The sequence below is a fragment of the Pogoniulus pusillus genome, chromosome 7 (genome assembly GCF_015220805.1).
Source record: "Pogoniulus pusillus isolate bPogPus1 chromosome 7, bPogPus1.pri, whole genome shotgun sequence".
Taxonomy (NCBI): Eukaryota; Metazoa; Chordata; class Aves; order Piciformes; family Lybiidae; genus Pogoniulus; species Pogoniulus pusillus.
This window is the reverse complement of record NC_087270.1, coordinates 23,356,217-23,373,878: the sequence shown is the minus strand read 5'-3', so window position 1 is coordinate 23,373,878 and position 17,662 is coordinate 23,356,217. Positions and strand designations below refer to the sequence as shown.

At 44.3% G+C, this 17,662-nt stretch overlaps 1 protein-coding gene across 4 annotated transcripts in view; it reads left to right on the top strand.

The window, feature by feature from the left end:
- Positions 1 to 17,662, top strand: part of MEIS1 (Meis homeobox 1) — a 140,419-nt gene that overhangs the window by 96,103 nt on the left and 26,654 nt on the right. For all 4 annotated transcript variants that reach the window (XM_064146210.1, XM_064146211.1, XM_064146209.1 and 1 more), the window contains one exon: positions 12,195 to 12,271. In XM_064146210.1, coding sequence (XP_064002280.1) covers positions 12,195 to 12,271 — 77 coding nt within the window. The remainder of the gene's footprint in view (positions 1 to 12,194; positions 12,272 to 17,662) is intronic.

Below are 17,662 nucleotides of genomic sequence, written 5' to 3'. Positions count from 1 at the left end.
AGCCCAGGAACTCTCTTGCTCCATCTTAAATCCTGTGGCTGATACTACTGAACTGCTGAATGCGGCAACCTTTCATCCCCTTGGTCACTCTGTTGTAAAGGGTTGGGGAGGTAGACACAGGAGAGCACTTTTGTCCCCAGCTTACAGAAGGAGCTCCTGATGTACCAAAGGCAGCCTGAGAAAGAGAGCAAGAAGCACAAATAAAAGCTTTTCAGTTTAGCTCTGTGGGATTACAGCTGCTAGCACTGGTGTTTCCCAGAGATTGCAGAGTTCTTTCTGAGCCCACCTGTTTAGAAAGTCATTTCAGGTAGATAAGGGCAGCGACTTATCGCTGAGAAAAGGCTTCTGGTTAGGAGATACTTACCTGACCTAATCTGTCTGATCCTGACTCTAGAAACAACAGCACAGCTTTCACAGACTTATCAGGTAGTCAGGATTTCCTTTAACATGCTGGGCACGGAGGTAGTCCTTCCAGCTTCTCAAAAGCTGCTCACCTAGGAAAGACTGGTCCCTCAGCCAGTCCTCACTAGACCTGTTCTTCAGACCCTTCAGCAGCTTTGTTGCCTTTCTCTGGATCCCCTCCAGTACCTCAGTGTTCTTCTAATGAGGGCCCTGAAAGTGAACACAGGACTCAAGGTGTGGCCCCAGCAGTTCTGAGCCCAGGGGTTCAATCACATCCCTGGCCCCACTGGTCACACTATTGCTGATTCAGTCCAGGATGCTGGTGGCCTTGGCCACCTGGACACAACCTGCATCATATTCAGCCAGCTGTTGATCAGCACACCCAGGTTTTTCTTTGCTGGGCAGTTTCCAAGCAAAGCAACTCTCCCCCAAGTTTGGAGCATTCATAGGGGTTGTTGTGACCCAAGTGCAGAACCCAGAACTTGACCTTGTTGAACCTCGTACCATTGGCCTCAGCCCATTCATTCAGCTGCTTAGATCCCTCTGCAGAGCCCTCCAAGCCTCCAGCAGATCAACATTCCCTCCCAGCTGACTGTCATCACTAACTTACTGAGGGTGCATTCAATCCTATCTTTGAAATTGGATGATGCATTTCCTTTCCTTTGGTGTTGCTTGGATGTAATATTTCCTTGGTTTGGGCTGTCTGCTGTGCTGAAGAGAGGTTTGCTACTTCTTCTGGTGTAATATTTCTTTTAATTACCTGGTCCTGGGTTATTTTTAGGCTGTGGTAGAGCAAATACTACTACTAAGAGGAATACTACTAATCAAGGGAAGGAGGACAGGGGATGGGAAAGCGCATGGCCCATGTCACATTAGCACAAATAATTTTGACACTGGAGGAAAAAAAACACCCCTGAAGTGTATTCTCAGGAGAAGTTAAGGTGTTAGGAGAAGTTTAGAGAGGCACTGTGCATATGTTTTTGTGTGCACATACATACCAGGTCTTAAGGAATGTTTAGTATGGGAAAAGATCCACTCAACCCAGGTATGGTGTGGGAGCGTCCACATAGACTCAGCTTAAACTGGAAACTGTTAGGAGCCAGAGTAAGCTCCAAACACTGAGGTCTATCAGAGTGTCTCCAAAAGGAAATAGCAGAAGCACCATTGCTTGGACTGGTTAAAGCTCAGCTGGAAAAGGCAGCAGGTAATAATATATGGTATGGAAGGAATAATATTGTAGCAGCCAGGGGATGGATTAGATGAGTTAAAAGGTTTTTCCATTTTCTGACTTCTGTAATATCCTGTGCAAGGGATGATCTGAACCTTTTTTTTCCCTTAATGAGTGCTTGCATTATGAGTAATTTGATGGGGCCACCAGAGAAGTGTTGGCAGTGCATCCCAAGCCATACCATGTCTCTCCATCAGCCTTGGAGAGGATATTTACGTTAGTGAGTGCCAAAACTTGTTCACAGACAACTCTTGCAAGAAAATTATTTACAAAAGGGCAAATGGGGAAAAAAAGAGAAGTACAGAGCATTTTTTCCCCTGCTGCCCAACATAACTGCATAGTTAAGAAGTGTCACTGTTGCCAGTACCTCTTGCCCCCCTTGTAAGCCCCTGCAAATAGAATATATCTTCCAACCCACTGCCTGCAAAACCAACCCACTCCCCGTTTAATCAGGTTATGCTGTGAACACAAGTTCAGATGTTAGAACTTTGAGGGTATTGGCTCTGTATTTTACACCCTGTGCTCTCCTTTGGAGAGTCAGATTCTGCCTCCTTTCCTCACCTCTTATTTTTTGGCAGGGTTGCTCAAGCAGCCTGCAGAAAACTCTTTGTAAGGACAGCAATGGGCAGTGTGACAGAGCTCCCATCTCATAGGAGTGGGCTGCTGCAGAAGTCGAGTGGCAACGTGTGGCCTCACCATAGCGACACAGGGATGCAGCATCTTGTCAGGTTGCATCTTTGGATGCATTTTTAACTCTACAAGCCAGAGCATGCCTGTTGATTTTGCATTCAGTAGTTTGCAGTTCAGTAATTCTGGCAGCAGCAGGTTTTATTAGCAGTGAGATTATTTATTAACAGTAGGGGGAGGAAAATTAAAAGAAAAAAAAAAAGAGGCAAACCAGAAATCTTACAGCAGGGATATTAAACTATTATAATAAGTAGAAGAAATATTTTCCTTTGAAAGAGGAAAAGGCTGGCTTTGTCTACAGCATGGCCGTGTCATATGGACTGCATTTTCTCACTGCGCTGAAAAAGCAACGAGGAGTTTGAAATACCAAAGCCAGCTCACACTTCAACAGCATTATCAGACTGACTCACTGCTCTCAGCCAAGCAAAAGGCTCTGCAAACTTTACACAGGCTTTTCCCCTCCCGGCCTCATGGATGCATTTCTAATAAAACAACTTCCTTCTTGGTGTTTAGTATTTCCTCCAACGTGTAAGCCAGTCCCATGGGATAAATAGGATGGAGTTTGCAGCTTCCGAGTTGATTTTTGTGCTGCTTGGTTGGTTTTGTTTTTTTTTTTTTGTTTTTGTTTTGTTTTGGGTTGGGTTTCCCCCCTCCCTAGCAGGTCACCTCAACTTGGCAACTTTTTACAGCCTTGCCTGAATATAAAGCAGGTCGCGGGGATGTTCTATAAACCGATTCATGCAGCCTGCAAAACAGGCAGAGGGGTTCAATGCCTCCTTTTTCTCGCTCTCTCTAAACGCACCGGCGGCCGGTGAAGGGAGCAGGTTGCAATCTTGTGACTTTACGGATAATGATCCAACTGTTTTTTGGCTCCTTTGCGAATGCAAGAACCCCTGTTATTCTTTTGGTGGCTGGCATGTGTGAGGATCCAGGACTCCTGACTGCTGTAAATTCAAGCTCTGTTCTTACACTACACCATGCCCCGCTTTTGTAATGCAAATGGCAAGCACAAAGTGTCCCTTTGATAATGTGCAGTCAGGAGACAAAAAAAAAAAAGCATTCACTGCAACAGTAAAACTAATTCATAAAGCTGAGAGACAATGGGAAAGCATTATGGATATTGGGGGGAAAGAAAAAAAAATCCAAATCTCTCCTAGATCAACTCGGTCACTAATGCAGACAGTTCAAATGCATACTAGGGGAGGGGAGGGAGAGGGGAGAGACCAAAACAGCTGCATTGCTGCCTTACTAATCCTAAAGTTTGGGTAAAGCAAGGATTTAGAGTTTGGCACAAAATCGATGTGCAGTTGGTCACTGGAGGGCTGAACCTTGGGCTTCATTCTGGTCGTTGAGTTAGGTGTAGGTCGAGCTGCTCTTCAGAAACAAGAAAATCATCATGCTATTATTTTTGCCTTTGGTTTTTTGGTTTTGTTTTATTTTGGGGTTGGCAAACAGTTACTAGAAAATCCTGAGGGCGTATTTGTTTGGGGGTTTTGTTTGTTTTTTCTTTGGGGAGAGGGGAAGGGAGGGTGTGTGTAGTTGCTTTCCATCACCTGCCAGAGTTTAGCTCAAGGTCATCTTGCCTCGGTGCATTATGCTGAGCTCTGGAGAAGGCAGAGGGCTGCAGGAAGGGGATAAAAGGACTTCCGAAATGCTTCTGGCGTGGTCAGCCAAGCGGCGGCACTGCCACCGATAAGGGCAGCACTGGATGGTTGCCACGACATCCTCCTAACGTAAGGTGCAGCCTTCTGCTTGGGGCTTGCTTCTGCTGGGCTGCTGTGGTCAGGCTGCTTGGCAGTGTCGGTGTTGAGGCGGTTTGGTGCCACGAGGAATTAGTAATCTGGGGGTGAGAAGGGGTGGTTTTGCCTCCTGTTATCTCAGCGGTAAACTCCGGGCAGGGTTCTTTTCATGTTTTTCTGCCACCGTTGCGATGCGCTGGCATGGCAGGCGAGGCAGAGAGGGAGGGAGTGTTGCAGATACTGGCTTGCAGATAAGATAAAGTCTATCACTTGTCCTGGCATCCAGCATTTGCAGCCTGGGGTGGAAAATCTGAGGAAAGGAGTACATTTGGACAAGGGCTGTTATTAAGAGACAAACTTGGATGCTTTCCATGTCTATCTGTTGGAGACTTTACCCACCGGCTGTAGCCAAAGGTAGTAAAAAGGAAAAAGGAGTCTTCTTGTTTGTTTTGCTAAAAATTATCTCCACTGCCCTAAAAAGAGGCTTTTATTAAGACTGCTGCACTCTAAATGCCATTCATAAAAGAGTGACAAGACAATCTGATGGAAAGTTAAATTCTTCTCTCTGTCACTTTGATTTCTTTGTTACTGCTAAAATGACTTCTCTGACTCATATTTTGCATAGTGATTTTTACCTTTTCAGATGTTCCTTAACTGTTCGTATTACCCTGGGCAACTCCCCCCGGGATAATTTTCATTGGCATGCAGACTTTGATGGTGTTATTAAGCAATCACTTTCTGTACCAAGTCATTATTAAAAGTAATACCACAGAGCCTCAAAAACACATTAATGGTGCCAAACAATCCGCATTTCTGCGCTAGATTTATGGGAAGGGGAAAAGCAGTAAGGCCCCTACCATTCAGTGGATGCTATTCTGTAGTGCTCTAGTAGCAGCAGGCATGATCAGAAAATACCAGAGACGGCTTCAAAGTCCTTAGCTGTTGTCAGCTTCACTCTTGGCTCTTTCCTCTTTTATTTATTTTTCATTCTGTACTTCCTTCCTTCTTTTTTTCCCCCCACTCCCTCCTTGGATTTGTCCCTTTCCTCTGGCCTTGGCAAGAAAGCCTGCCTGCAGCCTTCCAGTCTACACAAGCTGGACAGGTTCTGGGAAGGAGGGTCAGCCTTCCCATCTGTAATCACCCTTTTATGGCTTCCACTGGAGGTGTTAATGCAGATCAAATGGGAAACACTCCAACAAGAGCCTTACAGCTTCTCACGCTGCCCCGCGTACTATCCCAATCGTTAATTCTGATTATAGGAGACCTAAAGGTAATTCTGTTTGCTCTCCTAATGCATTGCAGGCTCTCCCGGTGGTCCAGTGTTTCTTTTCTCCAGTTCCCATCTTGGATCAATTGTTTGCAAATAATTAAGCTTTTAAGAGATAATGGTAGGAGCTAATGTACACAACAAAGTAAAGGTCTCAAGTCACTGTTTATTGAGCAGTGGTACAATTTGCTTTGGTATCCCAAAGTGATCCAGACTGATAGGTGGAGTTGTTGCAGTGGATTTAGGCACCCACTTCCATATGTATATGTCTGGGGTTATATTTTTTTTTCCTGCTTATATGTTTTTATGTTCATCTTTATGTTTGTATATTTATATATTTATAGACTTGCATACTTCATAGAATGTCTCAGGTTGGAAGAAGGTTGTCAAGTTCAGCTTCCTGCTTCCCATAGGGCCACCTAAAACTAAACCATTTTAAATGTTACTATTATTATTATCATTATTTTTATATATAATATTTATAATACTTTTATAAATGTTATATAAAATAATAAAAGTAATTATCATATAATGAAACAATGCTTATAAAATATCTATTATTGTTGTTATCTTTGTTATTGTTATTAATATGTTCTTCACCATGAGGGTGGTGAGACCCTGGAATGAGTTACCCAGGGAGGTAGTGGAAGCCCCATCCCTGGTGGTGTTTAAGGCTAGGCTGAATGAGGCTCTAGACAGCCTGATCTAGTGTGAGGTGTCCCTGTCCATGGCAGGGAGGTTGAAACTAGATGATCCTTGTCCCTTCCAACCCTGATTGATTCTATGATTATTGTTATTGTTGTTGTTGTGTTCATGGAATCAGAGAATGTCTCAGGTTGGAAGGGACTAGTATGGATCAACAAGTCCAATTCCCAGCTCCTCACAGGGCCACCTCAAACCAAACCATTTGATTAATATTTGTATAAATATATCTTAATCTTACTATTATTGTTTCATGGAATCATAGAATGCCTCAGGTTGGAAGAGACTCATGTGGGTCAACAAGTCCAACTCCCAGGTCCTTGCAGGACTAACTAAAACTAAACCATTTAACTAAAATATATATTCATGCCTCTCTCTATTTATACACACACATTTAATTCTCATAGAATGACAGAATTGTTTTGGTTGGAAAAGACTTCTATGATCAAGTCAACCTAAAACCACCATGACCAACATCTATATGCAAATAGATGCACACAGACACATCTTGTGAATTATCCCTTTAAGCAACCATCAGGAAACCTTTGAAAGGCTTGTCTGGGTGAAATAAAGACCAACAGCAAGAGTTTGGACTGAATTTCTGCATGAAATGGTAGTTCTCAGGGTTTCCCCTGCTCTCTCTGCCTGCCTTTGCCTGTAGCACAGACCTGCCCAGCCCGGTGGGTGGGAATGCATCAAGGCTTTCAATGTTTTGATAGCAACCTAGCCTGTGGCAGGCTGCTTTCTTTGTCATCTTTATCAGTTTATTTGTTTATTTATTTACTTTTAGCCTACAAAAAGAACAACTCCTACGATCCATGGCAAGCTTATATAAGAAGGATGCCCAGCATTTAAGATTCTTTTAAACCACTCCAGGTCATGCTTAAAAAGCCTCCGCTGTGTGGTGAACCTTTAGCTAAGAGGGATTAGCCATGTGGAGTCCCAGGCTGTCCTGTGATTATGGCAATTATAGATTTATCACGAAATTAAAAGTTTATGCAGTGCTAGGATAGGAGGAAAAAAAAAATCAGATGACCTTAAAGAGATCAGAATTTGAGGAATTTGGGGGCTGAGACTTTTAAAGCACTTATTTTTACAGTGAGTGTATTATTCCGGTGGCTAATTTTATCCAGGCATGTCTACTTGGAGGGGAAAAAAAAAAAAGAAGTCCAGAACAATTGGAAATTGCTTAATGGAGACAGAGTTCTCAATTCCAATAGCTAGAGGCTGCCTGGTAATTATTGCTTGCTGCATGAAATTAGACACAGTTTGTTCAATTACTTAAAATTAGATCACATGTAAGGTGGCAAAGTGAAATAGGGAAGGAAAGAAAAAAAAAAGAAAGAATAATTTTGTCCTCACTTGATAGCAAAGTAATGAAATGGGAAGTAAGCTGTGGAGGGCAGAAGGGCTCTGCAGCAGGACCTTGACCGCCTGGACAGATGGGCAGAGTCCAATGGGATGGCATTCAATAGCTCCAAGTGCAGGGTGCTGCACTTTGGCCACAACAACCCCATGCAGAGATACAGGCTGGGGTCGGAGTGGCTGGAGAGCAGCCAGACAGAGAGGGATCTGGGGGTGCTGATTGATACCCGCCTGAACATGAGCCAGCAGTGTGCCCAGGTGGCCAAGAGAGCCAGTGGCATCCTGGCCTGCATCAGGAATGGTGAGGTCAGCAGGAGCAGGGAGGTCATTCTGCCCCTGTACTCTGCACTGGTCAGACCACACCTTGAGTACTGTGTTCAGTTCTGGGCCCCCCAGTTTAGGAAGGACACTGAGATGCTTGAGCATGTCCAGAGAAGGGCGATGAGGCTGGGGAGAGGCCTTGAGCACAGCCCTACGAGGAGAGGCTGAGGGAGCTGGGGTTGTTTAGCCTGGAGGAGGCTCAGGGGTGACCTTATTGCTGTCTACAACTACCTGAGGGGTGGTTGTGGCCAGGAGGAGGTTGCTCTCTTCTCTCAGGTGGCCAGCACCAGAACGAGAGGACACAGCCTCAGGCTGTGCCAGGGGAAATTTCGGCTCGAGGTGAGGAGAAAGTTCTTCACTGAGAGAGTCATTGGACACTGGAATGGGCTGCCCGGGGAGGTGGTGGAGTTGCTGTCCCTGGGGCAGTTCAAGGCAAGGTTGGATGTGGCACTTGGTGCCATGGTCTAGCCTTGGGCACTGTGGTAAAGGGTTGGACTTGATGATCTGTGAGGTCTCTTCCAACCTTGGTGATACTGTGATACTGTGAAGATTAAAATGTTACAAATCATCTCTGTAGGGTTGTTTTAGGTTTTTTTTGTCATTGTTTGGGTTTTTTTTTAAGGGAAACAAAATGCTATGTTCAGATGGATGGACTTAGGTCAAGTCTCACTATTTGTGGTGGATGAATCATAGAGTAGTTTGGGTTGGAAAGGCTCTTCAAGACCATCCAGTTCCAAACCCCTGCCATGGGCAGGGACACCTCCCACTAGAACAGGTCACTCAAGGCCTCATCCAGCCTGGCCCTGAACATCTAGAGGGAGGGAGCAGCCAAAACCTCCCTGGACAACCTGTTCCAGTGTCTCACCACCCTCACTGGAAAATAATTTCTTCCTAATCTCCAGTCTAAATCTGCCCTCCTCAAGCTTCAGTCCATTCCCTCTCACCCTGTCACTACAGGCCCGTGTAAAAACTCCCTCCCCAGCTTTCTTGTAGCCCTCTTTAGGTGCTGGAAGGCTCCTCTAAGGTCTTCTCACAGCCTTCTCTTAAGGCTGCTCTAAGGTCTTCTCATAGCCTTCTATTCTCCGGGCCAAAGAAGCCCAGCTCTTGCAGCCTGTCCCTATAGAGGATGAATATGCTTTCTAAGGCAGGTGATAAAATTCCTGATGTATTTTTGCATGTGTAAAATGTAAATGACCCATAAAAAAAAAGAAGTCAAATAATCTCCATGTCTTCTGCTTCCTAGTTCTGGAGCTGTTTCACATACATGCATTAAATACAGGATGGGTAGCTTACAAGGTTGCAGGTTATCTGTGGGCTCGAGAGAGATGTTGAGATACTGAAATGTGTCTAGAGAAGGGCAACAAAGCTGGTGAGAGGCCTGGAACACAAACCCTATGAGAGGCTGAGGGAGCTGGGGTTGTTTAGCCTGGAGAAGAGGAGGCTCAGGGCAGACCTCATTGCTGTCTACAACTACCTGAAGGGAGGCTGTAGCCAGGTGGGGTTGGTCTCTTCTGCCAGGCAACCAGCAACAGAACAAGGGGAACAGTCTCAAGTTGTGCCGGAGGAGGTATAGGCTGGATGTTAGGAGGAAGTTGTTGGCAGAGAGAGTGATTGGCATTGGAATGGGCTGCCCAGGGAGGTGGTGGAGTCACCATCCCTGGAGGTGTTCAAGAAAAGCCTGGATGAGGCACTTAGTGCCATGGTCTAGTTGACTGGCTAGGGCTGGGTGCTAGGTTGGACTGGCTGATCTTGGAGGTCTCTTCCAACCTGCTTGATTCTATGATTCTCACTGCCAAGAGAACAATATTTTTAAGAGAATGAGATATTCCTCACTATTTTGGGGTGAAAAACAGAACACCACCAAACTTGTATTATTTGGAGGTGATGGTCACGAGGATGGGCTTTGAAATGCATGTGTTGGGCAAAGGAAAGTTGCAGCACACAGATTCCCGGTTGTTGACATGAGGTGATGCTGGCCTGTGAGCTTAGATGTCAGACAGCCATTAGGTGTCAGATTGTGCTGTTTACAGGAATATATAAAGTCTGCTAAATAGTTACGATACCAATCAGACTGTGGGATTTTATGAGGTTTTAAATTCTTTTCCTTTTACAAGGTTTCAGTTTACATCTTGTGTAATGTTACACCAACAAATATCTCCAAAGAACAGGGGAATGTCTGGGGGGTGTGTGGGGGTGTGGAATAAGGGATGTGTGAATCATAGAATAGTTTCAAAAAGACCTCTAAAATGGACCTCTAAGTCCAATCTTCAACCTAAGACCACCAGTGCTGTTAAACCATGTCCCAGTGTGCCGTGTCCACATGTTTCTTGAGCACTTTCAGGGACTGGTAACAGCAAATAACTTTGTGACAGCTGAGATGGGATGTTGGGTTAGGTCTATAACCAGTTTTATCAAATTTTCTTTATTGAAACATTATGAAGTAGCTTGCAGCAGACTAAGTCTCAATCCAGTGTGTACTGAGATTTGTGTGTCCAGGTCAGGGGCTGAGCTGCTTCCTGCTTGAAAGAGTCCGCTGCAGAGCCACGAAGATGCTAAAGGGAATGGAGCATCTCTCTTACCAGGAGAGACTGAGGCAAATGGGGCTCTTTAGCTTGGAGAGGAGGAGACTGAGGTGACCTCAGCAATGTTTGTAAATATGTAAAGGGTGAGTGCCAGGAGGCTGGAGCCAGGCTGTGCTGGGTGATGCCCAATGACAGCACAAAGGGCAATGAGTGGAAACGTGAGGAGGAATTTTTACCCTGTAAGGGTGACAGAACCCTGGAACAGGCTGCTCAGGGGGGCTGTGGAGTCTCCCTTTCTGGAGATATTCAAACCCCCCCTGGATGTGTTCCTATGTGATCTGGTCTGGGTGATCCTGCTGTGGCAGGAGGGCTGGACTGAATGATCTACTAAGGTCCTTTCCAGTCCCTGACGTTCTGTGATCCTGTGATTCTGTGTCTCCTCAAAAGAGTTTTTTTCCAGGGAGTTGTAACTTCTGCAATATTTGGCCTTTTTCCTTTGGGATGGTAACATTTTGACACGGAAGAGAAGTAAAGAAATGATCTCTTCCTGCTTTCAAATTGGGCTGTGGGTTTTGCTGTGGATTCATTAAGCCACCTGCATTCACACAGAAGTGAATTTTCCGAGAAAGCAATCAAGTTCTCACAAGAAACTTAACTTCTGATCGAATTTTAACATTATCTTCAATTAAAGCAGTATTTATTTTCTGTCTCTTAGGATTAGTGCAGCGCAGCTCTGCAAATGTCAGGCAAAAATGTGCTGATTGTTGACCTTGCTTTGGCCTGTGCTCAAAACCCAGGCGTTTGTTTATGTTCAGGATGCTGATCTTATTTGCGAATGATTTGGAGGGCGCTGGCGAGATTTGCCTTCACTGTCTCAGAAAACAGTGGTTTAGTTTTGCAGAGAAGTGCTTTGCAGCATGTTTTATTCTGTGAAATACAATTAAAAAAGAGCCCCAAAAAAAGTGATTTGACTCTGCTCAGTCATTTGGAGAGACAAGTGCAAAAACTTTCAGCTAATGCAACAGCCTTCTGGAGTATCAAGGCACTGCCAGTATCCTAAGCGGTTATTTCTCCACTTCACTAATCTTTATAATTGACTTGTCTTTTACTGCCATTAATTAAGTGATGTAGTAGCCCATTGATAATTATGAAAGAGCGACACACCTCAGCGTTTTCACCCCTCAGTGATAGATGTCACACTCTGGTGTTATTTGTTGTGCTATTAGAATCATAGAATCTGTCAGGGTTGGAAGGGACCACAAAGAACATCTAGTTGCAACCCCCCTGCCATGGGCAGGGACACCCTACCCTAGAGCAGGCTGCACACAGCCTCATCCAGTCTGGCCTTAAACACCTCCAGGGATGGGGCACCAACCACCTCCCTGGGCAACCCATTCTAGGCTCTTACCACTCTCATGCTCAACAACTTCCTCCTCACATCCAGTCTGAATCTCCCCACCTGCAGCTTTGCTCCATTCCCCCCAGTCCTGTCACTACCTGATAGCCTAAAAAATCCCTCCCCAGCTTTTTTGTAGGTCCCCTTCCGATACTGGAAGGCCACAAGAAGGTCACTTGGGAGATTCCTCTTCTCCAGACTGAACAGCCCCAACTCTTTCAGTCTGTGCTCACAGGAGAGCTGCTCCAGCCCTCTGAGCATCCTCGTGGCCCTTCTCTGGATATGCTCCAGCATCTCCACATCCTTCTTGTAATAGGGGCTCCAGAACTGGATGCAGTACTCCGGGTGGGATCTCAGCAGAGTGGAGCAGAGGGGAATTTGTTGGGCTGCTTTTTTGTTTCTCTTTGGGTTTTAGTTTTTTTTTTGTTTGTTTGTTTTGGTTTTTTTTTGTTGTTGTTGTTTTGGTTTTTTACTTAAAATGTAGCCCCCTAAAAAAACACCCCCAAAAAAACCCCAAAAATCGAGCATTATTTTAAATATATATCTTTATTTTGGTGTCTTGCAGCACCCTTACCCTTCAGAAGAACAGAAAAAGCAGTTGGCACAAGACACGGGGCTCACTATACTTCAAGTGAACAATTGGTAAGTAGTTTTCCTCAGCGTTTCTCTAAGGCTGCTGGCACCCTCTGGCTAATGCTTTGCATTTTTTGAGGACACACCTTGCCCTTGTCTGCTTTTCCCCTCCCCCCCCGTTTCCCCAGCAGCTTATTGATGCGAAAGGAATATAGCTGGGTGAGTGCTTTCACTTATGGGAACTAGAATATTGGCTGCCACGGAAAGCACAAGCCCTACTTGTAGGCTGATTTCAGTACCTTTGCATTTGGGTACCAGTCCTCTTTCTGGCTCAGGGTGCATCTTCAACATGAAGCTGTATCCATGTTGAGAACTGGGAAGAGGTTAAGATGTTGGGTGAAGAAAAAAAGGGGGGGAGGGGGAGGAGTGGGGCAATTTGCCCCATTTCTGGAGAGTGTATTGTTATTTTGGGAAGCTGTTATGTGCTTCTTTTACCCCCATGTTGATAGTGGTGTTTTTGACTGACATAATTTCTTTATTGATTGGGTTAAAAGTGCCAAAGTTTGAATAAACATGGAGGACAAGGTGGCTTTTGTCTGCTGAAGTACAGTATGGAGGAGTTGTATTTATTTCTTCCAACGAAGGGTTGCTGGAGCTCCTGGTCTGTTGTAGTAGTGAGGATCTGTGCTGCTTCTGTAGTGGGTTTTGTGTTGCTAACCGTCTGAGACACAATGAAGGCAACCAGTGAAAAGGACTGGTGATTAAAGTATAAAAACACACCAGCAAACCCTTAAAAAAGTTTGGTTTATTACTCTTTGTCCCTGCATCAAGACACAGGTTTCTCTCACTGTCCGGGAACAAGTGTCCTAGTTGAAGTGTATTGCAACCTAATACCTTGTAAAGCTAAGTGTATCTAATTAATTGTCCTAATATTTTTAGATTAATGTTTATGATGGGGAAACCTTATCCTCTTTGAAGTAATACCCAGAAAATGGCCAAGGCAAACGGCGAGCCTGCTGGGGAGAAGGCAGGGAGGAACGCCAGTGTGCAGACAAAAGTATTTTAGTATTATTCCCCACCACCCTCCCCCAGTTCAATAAGTGTCAGAGTTTAATATTCCTGAAGCTCTGATTACATGCCCTAATCCATTTTAGTGAATGAATTTGGTCTTGATGTCCATTGCACCTACATTAACAAACCCTCCTCTCTAAGAGAGAGAGCAGGAGCCTATGGGAGAGATCTCAGATATATTAAACCCCATTACAGAAAATGTAATTTCTGTCAATATAATCCCGTGTATTCTTCAATTTAGTACTTTAGAGATAACAACCTACTTACAATATATTTGCCTTTGGAGGATTAATTTACAAAGTGCACTATCTGGGAGACGCAGGCAGGCTCGCATAAGGATAGCTTGTAAGGGTTATCAATTTCTGTGACCCCCCACAGCAGCCCTGGGAGATCAATTTTTTTTTCTGAAGCCCTTTAAGACACTGAATAAAGGGAAATGCCAAATACTTAGTGGACCTGAAGCGTGCTTCCAAAGTATTTGCTTTCAAATGGAGGAGCAAAAAGGCACTAAGCATCAAAAAGTGTCTTGTCAGGAAACGTAACCTGCAGTAATTTGGCTCAGCCAGGAAGAATTGGTGTTGGCTTCAGCTTGACGTCCTCCAGCCTTCATCCAGGCGACCCCCTGATTTATATGGTTGTCCTTCAGTTTAAGGCTAGGTGCTTTGTCCAGCTGAGAAGTTGTGTGTGTTCCTCAGGGGTCTCGTTTAATGATGGGGTGGAGCAAGCCTCTGCTGCTTCGGAGGGGTCTGGGAGCGTAGGATTTGGCGTGAGCCAATGTGTCAGTTTTAGGATGAGCCATCAAAGACATTTTTGGAGACGATGAACATGGGATGCTTTGAACTAAAGCTGGTGGAATTTCTCCCAAGTGACTTTCCAAGGGTGTTTTTCAGTATCCATGTCGCCTCGGATTTGAGGAGTTGTTTTGGTTTTTGGTTTTTTTTTACTTTGGCTTTGTGTCAGATGTGTTTTTATAAGTTCCTTATGTGCAAGGAGAGAAAAAAAAAAGGAAAATAAGTAGGTCAAAATACATTATAACTGAAGTCTTGTGGATGTAGGGCAGGCTTCCTCTGCTTGAGCTAGCTTGGTAATTCTGCTGCGGTGTTACAATTGTATAAATTATTGAGACAATTCCCCTTCCCTCCCCAGCCCCATGAAGATTTAACACTGTAGAGACAGTCGGGGCTTTCTTAAATCACAAGCAGTGGGCAGAGATGCCAAAGTATGCTAACAATATGCTAATTCAGCTCTGGCATTTTGTAATGGATGCTGAGGAACGAGGAGGCCAGGAGGGCTGTGGTGGAGCAAGCAGGTTGCACACACATGCGCATCCTGGGGAAGCATCCAGCCATGGGATGAACAATGAGCTGCTCATCCCCTCCAGATTTCTGAAGCATATGGGGCAACCTTTCTCTCAACTTTTTTTTTGCTGAATTCCTTTTCTTCTGAGGCAGCATGCAGGAGAAGAAGCTCTTCTTGCCTGTTTATTTGCTGGAGGGAAGAGCTAGAGCATTGTTTCTGGTTAGCTTTGCCTTTCTTCAGCAGGCTCATAAGTCATTCAGCCACAACTTGCAAAAAAATTTTGCCTTCCTCCTTAGATTCTTCCAAACTTGTTAACACACATGTACGTTTTTTTGTATTAATGATGAGTCACTGTAAATCACTGTTGCAGAGATTAAATAAAATGCTGAGGGGCAGGCTGGGTGCAGATCAGTCATAAATTATTGGCAGCAACACAGCATGTGGGAATACATGAAATGTGCATGAAAAACATAAACTCATGTCTGGTAGCATGGTCATTAGCCCAGACTGGGAATGCTGAATTTTCTGGATGGAATTAGAAGTTTGCCACAGAGCAGTCAGTGAAGAGAGCATTTGTTTTCTGCAGATTGAAAGCATTTGAATCAATTTTTTTTTCTCTTCCCCCCCCCCCTCTTTTTTTTTCTTTTGGTCATATTTTGAATGCCTTTCCAGTATGTGCTGCTTGCATACTTCAGTTTGCTGCTGTAACAACAACAAAAAAAAAGCTGCTTTTGACATAGGGGCTGCCTGGTCTTTGGGCTCCCCAGGTTGATGCACACAACTCCTATTGATGGCAGAGGAGTGACAGGAATGGGGTCATGATGTGAGGCATGCCACAAAATGCATCCTTGGTAAGGGCACATGTCTTTAAAAATACCATAGATTGAGCTTGACCCTTTTCTTTTGCCTGTTTGATTTTTTTTTTTGGGGGGGGGGTTGTGATAAAGGCACTTAATCATTTTCTTTTATTAAGTACTTAAATAATCCTCAAATTTAATAATAATAACAATAATAATAATTAATAATAATATAAAAGCCCTAAATAAAATAATAATAATGCTTAAATAATACTTTAAACATCTGAAGGATTTCCCCCTCCCCCCTTTTTTTCTCACACCACCAGTCTTGCCTTTTGGAGCCATCTTTTTGCTGCAGTTGGATGTTTCTGTCATGAGATGATTCGACCCTTACCTTGTTGTGAAAACAAAACAACAATAAAATAAAATCTATGGCAAGTAGGAAGGTAGCAGAGTTCAAAGTGTTAATCTGAATGAACCCTGCAGGTCTCCACCTCGTTAGTTGTTTAACCCTGCAGCAGTTTAGGGTTTGAAGCATGGTGATATGAACTAGAAGGGGCATTGGTATGATCTTGGCAGCACAGCATGTATGGACATGGAAAGGACCACACCAGGTATAGGTTACTTAAAAAGGCTTTACCCTGGTGATAAAAACTGTGATTGAAGTATCCAGGAGGGGTGACCTAATCGCTTCCTAGCTCAGCTGAGAGCCAGCCAGGCTACACTGAACAATCCATACTGTTTTCTTGTTTACTACATCCCAGCTGAGCCTCTTCCCATTAAGAACTAATGGTAAATAATTACTGCTGGTACTCTACAGAGAAGAGAGAGCAATTCTCATCAAGGGCTGCCTTAGGTGTCAGGTGTTTGCTTATGTTTTAGCAAAGTCAGGGTACATGCAGATAAATGACAATACTTCAGGAATGATCTGCCTACATAACCTCTCTATCTGTGCATGTCTATATGTGACCACCTAGAACTATTAAGGTTGGAAAAGGCCTCTAAGCTCATCAAGTCAAATCATTAACCTAGCACCACCCTGTCCACTAAACTGTGCCATCTCTAGACCTTTTTTTAATCAATTCCAGGGATGGTGAGTCTAACACCATCCAGGGAAACCTGTTCCAATGCCTAACCACACTTTCCATAAAGAAAATTTTCCTAACCATAGAATGGTTTAGGTTGGAAGAGACCTCAATGATCATTCAGGTCTAACCCCTTGCCATAGGCAGGGACACCTCCCATTAGAGCAGGTCACTCAAGGCCTCATCCAACCTGGCCTTGAACACCTCCAGGAAGGGAACGTCCACTACCTCCCTGGGCAACCTGTGCCAATGTCTCACCACCCTCACTGGAAAGAACTTCTTCATAACATCCAATTTGAATCTCCCCTCTGCCAGTTTAAACCCATTACCCCTCATCCTGTCACCACAAGACCTTGTAAATAGTCCCTCCCCAGCCATCCTGTAGGCCCCCTTCAGATACTGGAAGGGACACTATAAGGTCTCCTCAATGCCTTCCCCAACTCTCATAGCCTGTCCTCATAGGAAAGGTGCTCCAGCCCTCTGAGCATCTTCATGGCCCTAAACCTCTCTGAACAGACTTGTGTACAGCTGCATAAAGATGATCTTAAATATATATATATATATAAATCAATTCCAAAAATCCAAATCCTTAAAGCTTCAGCCTTTTTTAATGTGTTTCCAGTCTGCTCCCTCTGTTCCAAAGCACCCATGTGCTATCTAGGACACAGAGCAAACAATGATGGAGCAGCTAGTCAATATTTTATCTTACCCTCATTCTTCAGTGCTTCATTTGTTGAGCTGTGTTCAAACTGTGCTTGAAGATGGAATTAATAATTACTGCTGGGTTTTCATGGTGCTTACTGCTGTAATAGCCAAGTCCTCCCCTGACCTCTACTTGCCTGTATACACACACAAGGTTGTGGGTCTGCATGAGATTTTTGCAGTTGCTCTGTAAAGACATAGGCTAGTGTTGTCCTGGTTCATGTGTGAAGAAGTGAGGCTCAAGGAGATCCAGGTCCAGCACAGCCACCAGGTTTGGGTTGGTCTAGGATTGTGAGATGACTCAAAATGACAGCAAGTTATCCACATTTAAGGTTCCAGTCATCACTGAAATGGCAAAGTTCAGTGTAAACTGCCAAGGTTTGAGTACCTTGGCATCTTATATTGCCAACCTCCAGCATTAGTAATGCAGGAGAAATCAGTAGCTGCAAGTGAAAAGTTTGGGTTTGATGATTTACTCTGTAGCTCCCATGCAGCAGCACAGCTGA